The sequence below is a fragment of the Dipodomys merriami genome, unplaced genomic scaffold (genome assembly GCF_024711535.1).
Source record: "Dipodomys merriami isolate MVZ:Mamm:240054 unplaced genomic scaffold, mDipMer1.0.p SCAF_7, whole genome shotgun sequence".
Classification (NCBI taxonomy): Eukaryota; Metazoa; Chordata; class Mammalia; order Rodentia; family Heteromyidae; genus Dipodomys; species Dipodomys merriami.
Window position 1 is genome coordinate 24,443,892 of NW_027206290.1, and position 18,699 is coordinate 24,462,590.

Consider the following 18,699-nt stretch of genomic DNA (forward strand, 5'->3'; position numbering starts at 1 on the left):
TCAGACACGATCTTCCACAGGAGAGGACTTTTTATTGAAGAACAGTGAGGGGAGGAAGAAAACCTTTCCCATGGGAATGGAGGTTGTGCAGGGAGTTCAAGCCCTAGCTAGTACCAGCACACCACAAAACAATAACAAATAAAAAAGCAGGGGGGGGGGAGGATGGGAAGGGATGGGGAAACAAAGGAGGCTACAATGCTTGATAAGAGATGTACTCATTATCTTGCCCATGTAATTGTAACCCCTCTGTACAGTATTTTCACAATAAAAAAAAAAGCATATTGGCATGAAGTAAGGTGGCTGAGCCTAAATAATTTCTTGCAGCCATCCTGGTGCCTAGGCAGGAGATGGGAAGCTGTCCCACCACCTAGCCCCAATCCCTACAAGTGAGACAAGTCATCCTTTGAAATGCAAATATCTAGCTCCAGGTTTGCTAGGAGGATTCTGCTTCCGAGAAATACAGATGTCAGCCAGTCTTTGGGGGAAGGTGACGCCCTCCTCCCCCTCAGGTGATGGGCACACCTGGATCCCTGGAGGCAGGGGCGGGCCCTTGGCTGATAGGTTGCTGACCCTGCCACCTGCCCGGGCTCTGTGTAGGCCCGGACCAGCATCGCCATGCCACCCGAGTCCCCGTGTTGCTGTCCTGTCTCCTGGCTGGTCTGCAGTCATCACGGCATCCCGATTCAGCCCTCCACCGGGGCCGAACGGGCGTGTCGGTATGGCGTTTGTTCTGTCTTCCTTCCCGGGCCTGTCTCCCAGCCGTGTTGAGTGGGTTGCGGGCTGCAGGCCCTGGCCACGCCCGGCTGGCTGGCTGCGGCCCGCAACGGTGCAAAAAAGACCCCACGATTCCATCTTCCCTGATCTGACCTCACAGCGGCCACAGAAGAGGCCCTGCAGCCAGGCTGCGAGCCTCCCGCCATTCAGTCCACCCACAAAGCAATCCTAACAAGCAGCTCCACGCCCCCAGGATCACTAACACTGCCTCGGGAGCACCCGGGATGCCCGGATGCTCCGGGCGACGAGGAGCGGCCGTGACTTCCCAGGCTGGCACCCACGGCACGACCACCGCACTCTCGCGAGACTTAGAGGTGTCTACGAGCCCGAGCCGAGAAGCTCCCGGAAGTGGGCCTGAGGACCAGTTCATGTCCTTTAAAGGGGGGGGGACCTACTTCCGGCGCCCGCGCTGGGCGGGGTCTCGAGGATGTGCCCTGCCTGTCACTCACCCGCCGCCGGGGAGGGTCCGGGGCCGCCGCCCCGCCTTTTGCCCTTCACGGCGGCGTCCAGCCCTCCCCGGGGCCGCGGCTGCGTCGGCGGCCTACCCCGGTTCGCCACCGCGGACCCCTCGGAGCTGCGGGGTCCAGTCTCCGGCGCCGGCGCTCCGCCCGCCCGTCGTAAGTGCAGGGAAGGCCCGCCGGCGGTGCCCAGCTCGCCCTGGGCCCCCCACGTCCGTTCCCGGGGCAACAGCTGCTTCCCCGCGCCCGCGGCTGCCCGCGGGCGGCGCACGCCCGAATTAGGGAACGGGGCGATCTCCCACCTGTTACCTTCTGTAAGCAGAAACGCCACTTGCAGACGGCCGGGCCATTTGGCTTGAGACTGGGGCATTTTCCCATCCCCAGCTCCAGGCTTTCCCACATGCCTGGCTTGTCTCTGGGAATGGCTTAGCTTCTTTAGTTGTATTCTGCCATAAGTGTTAAAATCGACAATTCTATATACATACATATATATATACATATACATACGTATATGTATATATGTATATATTTGCTTCATCCTTCTTTGCTGGGTTCCAAGTGGAGGGAGACAAAACTATTCATTTCCCTTCTCGCCTCTTATTTTTAAACCATTCTTTGTTAGTGCTCTGCTAGGGTTCAGACCTATCTGGAACATGTAAGTGTCTCTCTCTTTCAGCCCTGGAGAGTTTGTGCGTAACTGTAATTATTGTGTGTGTGTTTTTTTTTTCCTTTGTAATTCCTTTTTGTTCCATAGGAGCAACTCATTCGACGTTGGTGTTCTGCTAATTCTCCCCAAAGAGTTCAAGCCCTCCAGAAGCCAAAATGGGACACAGTAAACAGATTCGAATCTTAGTACTGAACGAAATGGAAAAGCTGGAGAAGACCCTCTTCAGGCTTGAACAAGGTCAGTCGTAAATTCTTAGCTCATTTGTGTCTTAAAATTTATTTTAATCCTTCGATGGACAATTACATTTTTTTTTACTTAGGCATGGGGTGATAAGAATATTTGCTTAACATGTGTGAGGACCTGAATTAAATCCCCAAACCATTACCAAAAACAAACAACAGCGCTTTTGTAAAAAGTTACATAAAAGTTCCTAAGCTCTTTCTAAAACTTGTGCCAAGACAGTGCTGTGTTCTACAAGTATTACTAATAAAGATTGATTTTAGTTAAACATTCTTTCTGTCGTGTTAGAACAAGGATAAAATATAATTCACTTTTCTTTGAGTGCTAACTACCTCTGAAGACGGAACCTGCCCTGGGTGCTGGTGGCTCACTCCTGTAATCCTAGCTACTTAGGATGAGAGGTGTAACTATAGTTCAAAGCCAGCCAAAGCAGGAACATCCATGAGACTCTTACCTCCAGTTAACCACCAAAAAAGCCAAAAGTGGAGCTGTCACTCAAGTGATACAGTTCTAACTTTTGAGTGAAAAAGCCAAGAGACAGTGCACAGGCCCTGAGTTCAAGACCAGTGCCAACACACACATACATGCAAAATCACACACAAAAAGACAAAAGCTGCAGGCCAGGGGATATAGCTCAGTTGTAGAACATCTGCACAGTCAAAGCTTGAATTTCACCCCCACTGGGGAAAAAGAAAACAAAAGCTAGGAATCACATATGTAGTCAGGAGGCTGGCCATTTTATGTAAAGCTAAATGTAGCTAAATACTTAGTAACATACCTCATATGTAATTTTGTTTTAAATATATGTGTACTGATTTTTATAGCACGTTTTTCTTATCGAACCCATGAATTCATAAAAAAAGAGATTACAGCAACCAATATAGCAAGCTATTGTTTATTTTACTAAAAGCCTCTCCAGGAGAAGGTTCAAGCTGTAAACATTTTCTTGCCAAATAAGAGATACAAAAAGCTGATCAAGTTATGTTGAAATATATTTGAGCTGTGAAATGTCACATGGGACTGAGGGATGTAGTTCAGTAGTAAAGGATAAAGCCCTAGGCTCAGTCCCTAGCACCACAAATGAAATAAAATACAATAAAATAAAATAAACTGTATTCTTTTTTTTTTTTCCCGTTTGTGGGGCTTGAACTCTGGGTTTGGGCACTGTCCTGAACTCTTCAGCTCAAGGCAAGCACTCTACCACTTGAGCCACAGTGCCACTTCCAGTTTTCTAGTGGTTTATTGGAGATAAGAGTCTCATGGACTTTCCTGCCCGGGCTGGCTTTGAACCGTGATCCTCAGATCTGAGCCTTCTTAGTAGCTCGGATTACAGGCGTGAGCCACCAGCGCCCGGCCCCAACTGTATTCTTATAAGAAAAATTAGTAGATGCTTTATATTCTTAGACTTTGTCATTTTCAGTGCTATAAAATATTTCACACTTATTTTATGTGAATGTAACTTGTGAAATAAAAGTTTAATATTTGAAAAGTAAAATGCAGTTTCCTTAAGGGGTGTACCAAATGAATATTGCTAAACATTTTGAAGGAAAGTTTTTTTTTATTTCTTTAATGTTTTAAAAGTTAATTTTTTGGGGGGAGTACCATTCCTGGGGCTTGACCTCAGGGCTTGGACACTATCTCTAACTTTTTTAGGGAGCTGAAGGCCAGAGTGGCTTTTTGCTGGTTAATTTGGAGATAAAAGTTTCATGGACTTTACTGCCTGGGCTGGCTTTGAACCACAATACTCAGGTCTCAGCCTCCTGAGTAGCCAGTAGGATTATAGGTGTGAGCCACAGGTCCCTAGCTAAAGTTAAATTTTAAAAGAAATTTCAGCCATCTAATCTAATGTGTTATCACTAATTCATCTCTTCCTCTTCTACCTTGGGCATATAAGATCACTCAGTACTTGTTCCATTTTTGGCTTTCCTGACTTTGCACTTTCCTGGTTCTGATTTTTTTCCCACCTATCTTCTTGAGTATTCCAGTCAGCTTACTGTTTCTCACTGGGCTCTCTTGCCACTTTAATTCATTGTGAGTATCTGCTAGGAATTCTTTTTCTTACTCTTAGAGAATCATGCCTTCTCCTGGCTTCAGTTGTCGCCTCTATGCCAAGGACTAAAAAACAGAACAACAAACCAAAAAACCCCAAGGGCTCTGAACTTCACCTTCTTTTTGAAGCTTTTGAGCAGTTTAATGACATGAGTGAGGAACCAGCATTTTCCTGACTCTACTGTTAACAGATTGGGGTATATAGCATTAATTCTGAAGATTAACTTTTTTTTTTTAACTTGAAAGTATTCTGCTCTTCCATAACTTTAATTTTGAGGCTCCAATGAACAATACATGGCTTTCTAGTGATAAAACCTTCATTATAAGGCATTGATTCACAGATCATTCTGACTTCTTGTCCCACCCTGCATCTTTGCTTCCATTTGACACTGTACCATAGAATGGCCTTGGCTTAGCTCTATTTGATTATGCTTGAATCCACCAAGTTCAAACCATACTAGCTGGGTGTTTGTGGCTCATGCCTATAATCCTAGCTACTCAGGAGGCTGAGATCGGAGGATCTCAGTTCAAAGCCAGCCTTGGCAGGAACATCCCCATAAGATTCTTATTCTGGGGCTGGGAAAGTGCTCAGTGGTAGAGTGCTTGCCTTGCATACATGAGACCCTGGGTTCAATTCCTCAGCACCATATAAGCAGAAAAAGCCGGAAGTGGTGCTGTGGCTCAAGAGTACTAGTCTTGAGCTAAAGAGCTGAAGAACAGTGCCCAGGCCCAGAGTTCAGGCCCCATGACTGACCCCAAAAAAAAAAAAAAAGACTCTTCAAGTAACCACCAGAAAACCAGAAGGAATACTGTGGGTCAAGTGGTAAAGTGCTAGCTTTGAGCTGGAAAGCTTAGGGACAGCACCAGGCACAGAGTTCAAGCTCCACGACTTACAAAACGAATGAACAAATAAAACCATTCTAAGTCTTCTTGCTTTCTAAGCTTCCTGTTTATTTTAGTGATGACTCTATTTTCATTGTTTCCTAATCTAGAGATTTACTTTCTTTTTTTTTTTTTTTTTTTTGTCAGTGGTAGAGTTTGAACTCTGGGCCTGAACACAGTTCCTGAGCTCTTTAGCTCAAGGCTAGTACTTTACCACTTTGCTCCACATCCAGTTTTCTGGAGGTTAATTGGAGATAAGAGTCTCACAGATTTAACTGCTCCAGACTGCAACTTAACTGCGTGGACTGGCTTTGAGCTGTGATCCTCAGAGCTTTGAGCTGTGATCCTCAGATCTTAGCCTCCTGAGTAACTAGGATTACAGGCCTGAGCCAACCAGCGCCCAGCTTAGAGCTGTACTTCTTTTGTGCTTTCTTCTCTCTCTCTCTCTCTTTTTTTTTTTTTTTTCTTTTGGGTCCGGTCGTGGGCCTGAACTCTGGGCTTGGGCGCTGTCCCTCAGCTCTTCAGTTCAAGGCTAGCGCTCTACCACTTGAGCCACAGCGCCATTCCGGCTTTTTTTCTGCTTATGTGGTGCTGAGGAATCGAACCCAGGGCCTCATGTGCTTTCTTCTCTTTGTCATCTATTGCTAAACTCTATAATTTTCTCCTGTGTATCTCCTGTCTCTTCTGTATGATTAAACATAGGCGCCCAAATAATTTTTTATACAATTTCTTTCCCTTTTATTGTTTGGTATCTATAAAAATGTATTTCACATGTCTGCTTGGCTTTCAAGACATTCTGTAATAGGTCTCCAACATCCCTAGCCAAGATTAAATCTCATTGCTCTTTAGTGTGTTAACATCTTTATACTTTAGTTCCCTTATTCATTCCTGCTAATTCCTTCCATGCTAGGCTTTCTCATACCCATCCTCACTCATACCCACCCAACTCTGTGAGATTCTTCAGTATTTGTTAAATCCCTTTATTGTCATTCTGTGTGTGTTCAACTTCCAGCTGAAATTCCTTGGTGAAGTCTCTCCTTCCTTTTCATTATCCCCTTTCTTTGATTTCCATTGAGCACTGAACAAAAACGGTGAAGTACTGAACAATGAAGCAGAGTCTAAAGCTTGTTAGTCCTACTGTGTCCAACTATAGTTTAAGATCTCTGAATACAAGGACAGTCCTTTCTTACACACCTAGTGCCATATGCACGTTAGTCTATCTTTGTTGATGGGCTTCTAAAACTCTAAAACTAGTTAAAAGCTAGTTAAATACTCCTAAAACTAGTTAGACTAGCCAAAATTGTAAATTCATCTAAGCTGTTTGAAACTGAAAGGTTTATGAAGATTTCATATGCTTGAATCTAACACTGGCTAAAGCAGTAAATCCATCCAAATGCTATAAAGAGGGCAGTGTCACTTTTTTATAGTATTGAAGTGATCATATTATTTTAGAAGGTAATTTGTAATTATTTAAAATAGGTACATATATAAATTATATATTATTTTGGAATAAGTTATAATGAATTGAAAAGCGAAGGCATTGAGACAGTAAATTATTGAATCTGCTCATTTAAAATGAGCCAAGTACTATTAGCTCACGCCTGTAATCCTAGCCACTCAGGAGCCTGTAATTTGAGGATTGCAGTTCAAAGCCAGCCCAGTCAGACAAATCAATGAGACTCTAGAATCTCTAATGAACCAGCAAAAAGCAGGAAAGGGAGATGTGGCTCAAGTGATAAAGTGCCAGCTTTCAGTGAAAAAGCCAAGCAAGAGGTCGAGTCCCTGAGTTCAAGCCCCAGTAGTGGCACACACGTGCATGCACACATCAGATTAATGATAAGTAATGATATCAGAGTTGAAAAATGGGACATAATTCATAGGAATTAGTGATCAGTTAAATGTGAAGAAATATAGTAATTTTTGGTTCTTCATATTTAATTGGCCACTAACTCTTCCTTTTACTTTTTTTCCTAAGAAAGAATTCTTCATCATTTTCAAGACTATTATCTCTAAAATTTTCTAATTCAATAAGTAGAAGACTGGATTTTTTTTTCTAGTAAAGTCAGTGTCTTTTTTTCCTGTCTTCTGTATCTCATTAAGTACCAGAATAATGGACAGAATCTGTATTCATAAAGTTGAGAATTCTTCAGTCTTTTACAGGTGAGTCAGACTTGCAGGTTTTAAATAAAGTATTTTCCTTGACTAAGAGTCTGAGTTTCTATAAATTGAGTAGTGAGAAGAATTTTAGTTTACAGTAATAATCACTCATCTGACCAGTTGTCTACAAGAAGTTCTGCTAATCCACGTACAGTACTCCTAGTGTTAGCTTGAGGAATGAGATAGCCACACTATGTACTGCTATGACCTAAGCTAATTTTAGCAGACTAACTGGCTAATTGTAGAATCTTACATACTCTAGATGTTCTGACATTTTATTCACTGTATGTAAAATTAAAATTTAAAATTTAAATTAAAATTCCTGTGAACTAAATTAGAGATCTAAAGTGATCTTGTATATACTGGAAATGAAGATAGGAAATATAGAGTGTTTTTATATTGTTTTCAATTTTAAATAATTCAGTTTGGCCACTGTATCAATTGATATTGATGCTTATGGCAGATATATTAAAAAAACAAGAGCGAACTTTGTGAGTGGTAGGGTGGAGGTGTAGATGCGGAATCTGACCCATGCTTGGATGTCATGCTTGCACCTTTACCTAAGCCAAGTTAAGTAGGGGCACAAGTTACATTAAATAGGAGACTGGGGGCATAGATCAACGAGAGCATACTTGTTTAGCATGCACAAGGCCCTGTGTTGGAACCCCAGTCCCACAAAAATATAAACATTAAAAAAATCTAAAACCTTGTAACCAGAGAAAGAGTAACCACACACATCTCTTTTACTTCTTTGAAACTGCCACCCTTAAAAGTTGAGTGGGAAAAGTGCTCTTGGAGATTTGCCCTTCAAGATTTGTCCTTTCTCAGGAGTAACAATGAGCCTTCCATATTATGATACTCAAAAAATGCTGTCACAAAAATAAAACACACTTCATTTTACTCTTTGAAGTAAAGGGGAAATGACAGCATGACTTGCTTCTTTAAAGGAAACTGGTGCTGCCAGAACAGAGTTTGGCATAGTTTTTGTTTGTTTATAAGATTTCACATGGAAGATTTTTGGAGATCTGTAGGCCATCCACTATTGCTGCTAATTGCCATTGTCACAGCATGAATTCAGGAGTGTTCCAACAAAAGCTTGTTTGCAGCATCCGCTTTCATCTGGATATAGTTTCCTTTGCAAAACATTTTGAATGTATATTTTTATTATTATATGAATTCATATCCAAATAAATCAAATCACCTTAGAAAGATAGAAATAATTGGTATGTATGTATACATATAAAACATCTTTGTAGCTTGTTTAAAAAACAACTACTTCATGTCAAGAAAAGTAGAAATTTTTTTTTTTTTTTTTGGTCGGCCATGGGGCTTGAACTCTGGGCCTGGGCGCTGTCCCTCAGCTCTTCAGTTCAAGGTGAGCGCTCTACCACTTGAGCTACAGCGCCACTTCTGGTTTTCTGGTGGTTTATAGGAGATAGGGGTCTCACGGTCTCTTCTGCCCGGGCTGGCTTTGAACCGGGATCCTCAGATCTCAGCCTCCTGAGTAGCGAGGATTACAGGCGAGAGCCACCAGCGCCCGGCGAAAAGTAGAAATTTACTAGTTACACTTCAGCCAAAAACTTGAATGGGATTGAAAAATTCATATTATAATTTAGTAAACATACTTACCAAAAGCTACTTTAATTTGGACTTGGTTATCCTTATGTGGTATTTTTGTATCTTTGAGACTTTTAAAATCAATTATCAGAAAAAACAGAACTTGGAATCTTTGCATCACTTTGTCGAAAAATATTAAATCAAAACAACTTAAAAAAATAATGGAATTAGGGTTTGGAGGCATGGTTGAGTTGGGAGACTGCTAGTTAATGAGCAAAAGTGTCAGGTACTGAGTTGAAGTCCTAGTCACAGAACAAAAGAAAAATTTAATTGCATTGTTTTCACTGACAGTATTAGGATTAACTTTTAATGAGAGCTAAAAGACTTTTTCTAGTTATTAATAAATACAAATAGTTATTAAAATATAGTCTATTTCATTTAAACCTTATCACTTTAGTTTATTTTGGTGTCTCATGGTTCACATAATCTATTATAGATATATATTCAATTTTGGGATTGTCATTTCTTTCTAAAGCAAAGGCCAGTTGACCCAAATACTGTTTTAGAGATTTTATGTGTTTAACCTTTGTACAAGTTCTTTGAGTTCTTGTGCAATTAAAAAAGCAACATTTGTGTAAACTGAACAGACACAGGTTGTTTAAATATCAATCAGATCGTCTCTGATATTTGTACATGTTCAAAATATTACCATTATTCCTAGTAATAAATTTAACTGTTTGTAAAGATGTAGGTATTTATGATTTGGTTAGTCACTATTTATCTCATTTTTAATTATGCAGTTATTTTTCAATCTATCTCAACATAATATAGCTCAAATATAACAGTTTGTTTTCCCAATGGTACCCAAAAAGCAAGTAAAAGTTAGTGTGCTTAATTTAAGAGATCAAGTAACATTTTTAGATTTGTAGAAAGGTGGTAATATCAGAAAAATGAATAATCATCTACAGTACAGTATTGGTCTCTGTGCATGTTGTGCAAAAGCAATTTGTCCTCAGCATGGGTCTCCTTGAAACTGTATACCCATGGATACCAAGGATCTACTGTATTCCAGCTTGTAGCTATACTGTATTTGTCCTTATTCTCAATTATGAGAGATCAGGTGTCATCATTTTATTTAGTTGTCATAAGTGTGATGGTAAAATCCATCTATTCTTTATATCTATATTTAAGTGACTGGTTTTATTTCCATAATAAATATTCATATATAAACTAGGTTAAAAATATATGCACACACACAAACACCATTTTTCCTTTTTTTTTTTTTTTGTTGTCAGTCATGGGGTTTGGACTCTGGGCCTGGGAGCTGTCCTTCAGCTCTTCAGCTGAAGGCAAGCACTCTATCACTAGAGCCACAGCGCCACTTCTGCTTTTCTGAGTGGTTTATTGGAGATAAGAGTCTCACAGACTTTCCTGCCTTGGCTGGCTTTCAACCATGATCCTCAGATCTCAGCCTCCTGAGTAGCTAGGATTACAGGCATGGCCACCAGTGCCCGGCCATTTTTCCTTTTTTTTTTTTGTCCAGGACTGAGGTTGAATTCAAGGTCTTAAGCTTCTAGGCAGGTGCTCTATCACTACTACCACACCTGTAGCTCTTTTCTGCCTTAGTTATACTTCAGACATGGTCCTGTTTCTGCTCAGACCTCAGCCATGATCCTTCTATCTACATTCTTCCATATAGCCAGGATGACAGACCCATACCACAGCGTTAGCTTATTGATTGAGATCAGGGTCTTGATAACTTTTCCCTTGGGCTGGCTTTCAACTGTGACCCTCCTGGTTGCTGCTTCCTGAGTGGCTGAAAAACATTAACAATATATTCATGTTAAATTGATTTATAGAAGATAATGTGCATGTAGTTGCATGGAAAAGAAATTCTTTTGTAGTAGTATGAAATGTGAGCCCCTCTGGTAGTATGAAATGTGAGCCTCTGGATTTTTGCAAAGCTATTTAGTAACTTCATTTGATGTTTTGTTTCTTGTTAAACCTATTTATTATGAAGAAATTTACATCCACATTTTGGTCCAATTCAGAAATGTAGCTAACAGTACTTATCACTGCATAATAGCTTTCCCCAGGAATGTTAGAACTTCTGTGAGAATTATTCATATTGCAGTATGAAAACAAACCATTTATATTTACCTTGGTGATTACTGAAGAATCCAGTGGTCTTCTAATGCCTTTTGTTCACAGAGCATCTTATCTGCTTAATAATTAATACTGTGATGTGGAAGAATTTGCTACCTGTCAAATATCCTTTTGAGGATTTAATTATAAAATAACAATTTTAAAGTGGAACATATCTAAATGCCCCCAATTGCAGAATTTGCCTTAAGTCAAACTGATTGTGTGTGTGTGTGTGTGTGTGTGTGTGTGTGTGTGTGTGTGTCTGTCTGTCTGTCTGTCTGTCTGTCCTGGGGTTTGAACTCAGGTCCTGGGCACTGGCCCTGTGCTTTTTGTGCTCAAGGGTAGCACTCTACCACTTGAGCCACAGCTCCACTTCTGGTCATTTTTTCCTTTTTTTTTTTTTGGTAGTTAATTGTAGATAAGAGTCTCATGGGCTTTTCTGCCCCGACTGGCTTTGAACCACAAATCCTGAGTAGCTAGGATTACAGGCATGAGCCCTTGGCACCCAGCCAAACAGACTTTTAAAATGTATTAACAGGGCTGGGAATGTGACTTAGTGGTAGAGTGCTTACCTAGCATGCATGAAGCCCTGGTTTCCATTCCTAAGTGCCACATAAACAGGAAAGCTGAAAGTGGCACCTGTGGCTCAAGTGGTAGAGTGCTAGTCTTGAGCAAAAGAAGCTCAGGGACAGTATGCAGGCCCTGAGTTCAGGCCTCAGGACTGGCAAAACAAACAAACAAACAAATAGTAAAATGTATAAATAAACATCCATTTTCCTGGAATTCCTCTAAGTCATATCCAGCACCACGTAAATCATTATAGCTTTTCCCCTTGCTTATTTATAACATCCTCTTCCAACAGTGAAAAATCTGGCTCTCCTAACCTTTGATTTGGAAGTTATTTTCACCAGATATAAAATGCGAAGATGACAGTTTTAATCTTCTTTTTTTTTTTTTTTTTTTTGGGTCTGGTCGTGGGGCCTGAACTCTGGGCCTGGGCCCTGTCCCTCAGCTCTTCAGCTCAAGGCTAGCACTCTACCACTAGAGCCACAGCGCCACTTCCACCTTTTTTCTTTTTGCTTATGTGGTGCTGAGGAATTGAACCCAGGGCCTCAGGCATGCAAGGCAAGCACTCTACCACTGAGCCACCTTCCCAGCCCCAGTTTTAATCTTTTGACTGAGGCAAACCTTGTAGCTATTGCAGAGCCGGGGTCCCAGACTATTCCAGTAAAGCAAGTCACACAAAGTTTTGAATTTCTCAATGCATGTAGCAGGTTTATATCCTATTCTAGTTTGGGCAGTAGAATTATGCCTTTCAAAAATGTATGTGTCTTAATAACGAGTCTATAGCTAAAAATGTTCGTGGTCAGCTGAGACTTGAGTGAATCATAACTTTCTGTCAGTGGAGGGATGGTCTTGCTTTGATGTTGATGGCTGTTGATGGATCAGGGTTGAGGTTGCTGAAGATTGGGATGACTGGCAATTTCTTGAAATAAGACATTAATGAAGTTTTCTGTACAAATGTACTTCCTTTCACAAAAGATTCCTCTGTAGTCTGTGATGCTATTTGACAGCATTTAACCCATTGTAGAACTTCTTTCCAACTAAGAGTCAATCCTTTCAAACCCTGGTGCTGCTTTGTCAACAAATTTGTGTATGTGTGTTTGTACACTAATACTGGCGCTTGAACTCAGGGCCAGAGTGCTTTTAGCTTTTTGCTCAAGGCTAGAAGTCTCTCATTTGAGCCACAGGCCCCACTGCTGGATTTGGGGCGGTTAATTGGAGATAAGAGTCTCATGGACTTTTCTGTCTGGGCTTTTTTTGTTGGTTTTGTTTTTTTGGGGGGTCCGGTCGTGGGGCCTGAACTCTGGGCCTGGGCGCTGTCCCTCAGCTCTTCAGCTCAAGTCTAGCGCTGTACCACTTGAGCCACAGCACCACTTCCGGCTTTTTTCTTTTTGCTTATGTGGTGTTGAGGAATCGAACCCAGAGCCTTGAGCATGCAAGACAAGCGCTCTACCACTAGCCACCTTTCCAGCCCCTAGGCTTTTTTTGAATCACAACCCTTAGACACAAGCCTCCTGAGTAGCTAGGAATACAGGCCTGAACAACTGGCACCCAGCTTTCAATAAAGTTTATGTCGTATTTTAAATCCTTTGTTTCAACAATGTCACAGCATCTTCAAGATTGGAATAGTTTCCATCTCAGGAAACAATTCTTCAGCCACAATTCAGTTACATCTTTTTCAGCTTCTATTTCTTTTTTTTTTTTTTTTTTTTTTGTCGGTCGTGGGGCTTGAACTCTGGGCCTGGGCGCTGTCCCTCAGCTCTTCAGCTCAAGGCGAGCGCTTTACCACTTGAGCTACAGCGCCACTTCCGGTTTTCTGGTGGTTTATTGGAGATAGGAGTCTCGCCGTCTTTCCTGCCCGGGCTGGCTTTGAACTGCGATCCTCAGATCTCAGCCTCCTGAGTAGCTAGGATTACAGGCGTGAGCCACCAGCGCCCGGCTTCAGCTTCTATTTCTAATCCTAGTTCTCTTACTGTTTTTGTCACATCTGCAGTGACCTCTCCCAACAAAGTCTTTAACCTCCCAGATTCATACCTGAGGATTGAAATTAACTTCTTCTAACTCCTATTCCTGTGGACATTTTGACTTCCTCCCATGAATAATGACTGTTCAAAAATGGTGGATCCCTTCCAGATTTTCCATTTGCTGTGCCTAGAGCTATTAGAGGAGTCACTATTAGTAGCTGCTGTAGCGTTAGAGAACATATTTCTTTTTTTTTTTTTTTTGGTCAGTCGTGGGGCTTGAACTCTGGGCCTGGGCGCTGTCCCTCAGCTCTTCAGCTCAAGGCGAGCGCTCTACCACTTGAGCTACAGCGCCACTTCCGGTTTTCTGGTGGTTTATTGGAGATAGGAGTCTCACGGTCTCTCCTGCCCGGGCTGGCTTTGAACAGCGATCCTCAGATCTCAGCCTCCTGAGTAGCTAGGATTACAGGTGTGAGCCACCAGCGCCCGGCTAGAGAACATATTTCTAAAATAATAAAGAACTTGCAGAATGGACTGCAGAATGGAGGTTGTGTTGTCTTTTCAGACTAGGAAATATTATTCTCATTAGGAAATCTCCCCTAGCATTCTTGGATGACCAGGTACATTGTCCATTAGCAATACTTTAAAAGGAGTCTTTTTTTCCCCCCCTGAACAATAGGTCTCAACTGCAGGCTTAAAATATTCAGTAAACTATATTGTAAGCAGTCATACAGGCTTTGTTCTATTTATAGAGCATAGTCAGAGTTGATTTTCCTTAACTCTTAAGGAGTTCTCAAAATGGTATTGAGCATTGGCTTCAATTTAAAATCACCATCTGCATTATCCCCTAATAAGAGAGGCACCCTGTCCTTTGAAGCCAGACATTGACTTCTCTAGCTATCAAAGTTCTAAATAGCAGGTCATTCCAATATTGCGCTGCTATTTCATCTGTGTTGAAGGTAAGGTGTGTAGTGTACCCACTTTTATCAGTTTAGATCTGGATAGCTTACTGTAGCTTCAACCTTGGCACCTTCTGTTCAATGGAGAATTTTATGTTAGGGAGATGACTTCGTGAAGCAAGCTCTGCTAGCTTTCTCATGTCAGACTTAATGGAATTGAACAGATTTAGGCTTTGCTCTAGAGAATGCTTTCGTTCAAGGGAATATCATGGCTGATTTAATCTTCTGTCCAGATTACTAAAGCTTTCTTCATGTCAGCAATAAATGTGTTTTGCTTTCTTCTGCATGTGTTCAGAGTAGGAGCACTTCCAATTCCTTTTAAGAACTTTTTCTTTACATTCACAGCTTGACCAGGTATTTGGTGAAAGAGTCCTAGCTTTTAACTCAGTATGTTTGTTTTGATTATTTACTTTCTGATCTCAGTCTTTAACATGCCTTCCTCACTCAGCTTAATTTCTAGCTTTTGATTTAAAGTAAGACACATGCAACTCTTCCTTGTATATGAAATGTTAGTGAAGAGTCATTAATTGGCTTATCTGTATTTTCTCTCAAGAACCAGGGAGGTCAAGAAGAGAAAGAAATATGGGAAGGTTAGCTATTGCTAGAGCAGTCAAAGCACATACATTTATCGGTTAAGTTCTCTGTCTTATACGGGTATGCTTCATTGTGTCCCTCAAACAATTACAACAGAGGTCACTGATCACAGATGACTAGAAAAAAATATAATGAAAAAGCTTGAACTAAGTACTAAATATGATACATGTGCTGTTAGAAAAAATGGCATCACTAGCTCCTCCAACTGTCCCTATTCTAAAACTGAGCCAAAATAAATATTTCCTCCCTTCAAAAAAGGCATTGCCTGGGTGGTTTTCTCTGTGACTTTATATGGAAGCTCAGCTCTTGGGACACCTACATTGTGATCCTAGTTCAGGATCTTGACTGCAAGAAGCTAGGACCATGAGAAGTAGAATGATAGTTACTCAAGTCACACTGCTACAAATTATGTTAGCAGAGCTGGGATTAGAATTTAGATTTCTGCCTCCTAAGTTTCTTGAAATGAGTCTGTGAAGTAACCCCCTACTTTTCAGGTCCTTTCTATCCTGTTTCCTCTTTTCTAAGTGTCTGTGTGTTAACTGCCTCTTTACTGTGTGGTAAACTTCCTCTTTCTGTTTATGTTTCATTGGATGTTGGACATTGTGAATATTCTTTGATATTTCTGGGTTTAGTTTTCTTGCTTTAAAAGACTGGTGAGTTTTATTTTAGTAGCCATTTAGGTTACCTGTGTGGGTCATCTTAATCTTGTTGAGGCTCATGTATAAGCTTGGATAGAAAAGATTTCTTGGCTTACCCTGGCTGCCCTTTTACTAAAGGCATGACTCTTCTAGATCTCTAATGAATACTCTAGGGATGCAACAAGATCTTGTTTCCCTGGAGGTCAGAAATTGAATGGCTTCCAGGCCTAGGTGAATTCTGTGAATTCAGCTTATACCTCTCAGTAGTCAACTTTTGTTCACGTATAGCTTAGTATTAGATGGATTCAGGGTCTCCCTAGGTAAATTTCTAGAGCACTTTTACATATGTCTCTGTTGCTTTACTCTGCCCCCTACTCCAATTCAGTCTCTTTAAGCTCTTCAAATCTGTCCTTTAACCCCAGTGTATCCATCACTTCTACTCGGTGTAGAAAGTTCTCTCACTGTGACCGCTGGAAAGTCTTGGGTATCTCTGCCTAGAATCAGTTTCCAGGGAATGGACATTAAGAAACTGACAGTTTAATGACCTGGGAGTGAGAAAATCCACAGAGGCATGGTGAAAGGTTACAAAGGAGTTTTATTAGTCTGTCTGCAACTGCCTTGTCCTGGGCTACCTCAGAACCAGGAGCAGCTGCAGCTTCCAAGGGGGCGAGGTTGTTTTTTTTTTCTTTTCTCTGTTTTCCTCCTTCCTGCAGGCTTCTCTGCTCTGCACAGGCCTGTCATCTCTGCCAGGCTGCCTGGCTCTCCGCTCTCCATAGGCCGCCCAGTTCTCCTCCGGCCTCTACGCCAACCTGGCTCTCCTCAGGCCTGACCAAACACCTCTCTGCTCCTCCGGGAGGCAGGTCTCTTGGGAGGCAGGTCTCTTACAGCGTGTCTCTCTTTCTCTATCTCCCCGTTCCCCGAAACATGCAGCCTATATGTATCAGGTGCCCTGCCCCCAAGCCACACAGCCCCCAGTGGCCCAGCATGCGTGGCAGGGATGACAGGATGGCACAGGGCAGGACCTCCTGCCCCTCTGATTCTCACATTCCCCACTGGTTTTTATGTCCAATCAAATCATTGATTTTTTTTTTTTTTTTTTTTTTACATCCTTCTTTTGGGCCAAATCCTAAACTCCCCCAGGGAGAAGAGGCAGGTCCAGCAGATAATAACAGGCCATTCTTTAACTTTTTTCCAAGCGGAATCTTCAGGTTGGAAGAGATGGGCTGGATCTGGGCTGGGCTGTGGTGGTTCTCCCAGCAGCTTTGATGGATTATCACACCTCCTGCTGTGCTTCCTGCAAATTTCTACATAGACTGGGTTATATTACACAGGCTTGGAAGGCTGAGGCCCCACTGGTTTTCAAGACAGTTTTAGGCAGAGGCCTGAGGCAATTTACCAAGGTGACAAATAACCAGATACAGACAGATGCAGAAGGCTTGAGCCTTCACAATTGCATTTTCCATACTTGTTACACTTTTTACCACTGTTTTTCATGCCTCTTCCTTTAATCTTATCCTGCCTCATTTCCCAAAAAAATGACTGGTTCCTTGATCTTAAAGGAGGTTGATGGGCAAAGATCATCCATCCTCTGTAACACTTCTTCAAGCTGACTCAGGAGCGCTGACCCTACTTAGCCAGGAACCCATAACCTTAGCCTATTTTACCAAGGGGTTGGTCAAGATTGGATGTCATTAAGAATTCGTTACTCCAAACTGGAAATTATATAGAACATTTAAAAATCGCACAGACCTTTTGAATACCTTCACTTGGAGGAAGGCTGGATGGGGGTCACCCTGTCTTTTATCCAAGTTAGACAAGAGCACTTTACAACTGTTTACACTGCCAGGACCAGCCAAATGTCTGAAGTAGGCCCACAGCAGTCTCTTTAGCCAGACTGCTAGAGGACCAAACCAGGCCTGCAACTGCCCATGTGCCCTGCCTCTTGACTGCCACCACACAGGGAGGGGGACATAGTAGGCCTGTAATCAGGCCCAGCCGGAGGCTGGAACTTTTATTCCCCCAGAGATGTCCAAATGAGCAACAAAAACACAGATCCACATTTAAAACTGGTACCAGTTCCAAAAACTAAACAAGACAAAAACCAAAGGCTGAGTTGGAGCCTAGTGGCCTCAAGCTCATCCCTACCAGGACTCTGAGTCTGCCAAGTGGTCCTGATACTCCCACTCAGCAAGTTGAACCCAAAGTCTGCTGAGTGAGCTTGCCACGCCCACTCAACAAGCCAAACTCCCCATTTTATAGGAAGAGAGCACTACCAGATAACGGGTGGGCTGTTCAGAACCTCCCCCGCCCCCAACCACAGCAGAACCAGGTACAAGGTAGAATCCAACTAAGGCCAGACTGCCTTGGTGAGTGGTCTCCCTCAACCATGGCCTTATAGAACAGAACCTCACAGTGCCATCGCACTCTTGGAGGTAGTGGATGGGTTTCCTAGACTGTCCACTCCTCATTGTCTCCACTGTTCCAGACAGATTGATCCCCAGAATAAAATAGAGAAAACATGCAAACAGAAGGCAAGACAATCTGTCTTGACTTACTAATGGAAGATTTCTGAGTGACTATAAAAAGAATTTTTATGGCATGTCTATCATCCAGGAGTGGATTGTGATGGAAAGATCATAGTCCCTGAAACATCTCAAGGGGCTCCTCCCCTGAGGGAATTTCTGTCCCTTGGTAGCCGGCCAGCCAAAGCCATCCATCAGTGGCTCCAAGGAATCCCAGTGTCAACACTGAAAGACTAAAACAAGTGGCCACAGACACACACATGTGCCACATGACCACTCAAGGAAGCCCCAGATGGCTTCTTTTTAAAAAAAATTTTTTAAATTGTTATTATAAAGGCGATGTACACAGGGGTTATACACTTACATAAGTCAGGTGAAAAGTACGTTTTTTTGTTTTTGTTTTTGTTTTTGGGTCTGGTTGTGGGGCCAGAACTCTGGGCCTGGGTGCTGTCCCTCAGCTCTTCAGATCAAGGCTAGCACTCTACCACTTGAGCCACAGCGCCACTTCCAGCTTTTTTCTTTTTGCTTATGT

General features: G+C 42.2%; 1 protein-coding gene across 4 annotated transcripts in view; it reads left to right on the forward strand.

Moving 5' to 3' along the window:
• Window positions 1-1,222: 1,222 nt before the first annotated feature.
• The window catches only part of Agl (amylo-alpha-1,6-glucosidase and 4-alpha-glucanotransferase), a 69,998-nt gene continuing 52,521 nt past the window's right edge, over window positions 1,223-18,699 (forward strand). For 2 of the 4 annotated variants that reach the window (XM_070007802.1, XM_070007805.1), the window contains exons 1-2: window positions 1,223-1,391; window positions 1,987-2,136. In XM_070007802.1, the coding sequence (XP_069863903.1) occupies window positions 2,055-2,136 (82 nt within the window). In that variant the 5' untranslated portion in view covers window positions 1,223-1,391; window positions 1,987-2,054. Of the gene's footprint in view, window positions 1,392-1,527; window positions 1,547-1,873; window positions 1,888-1,986; window positions 2,137-18,699 lie in introns of those variants that run through there. The other 2 variants (XM_070007803.1, XM_070007804.1) reach the window with 2 other exon arrangements.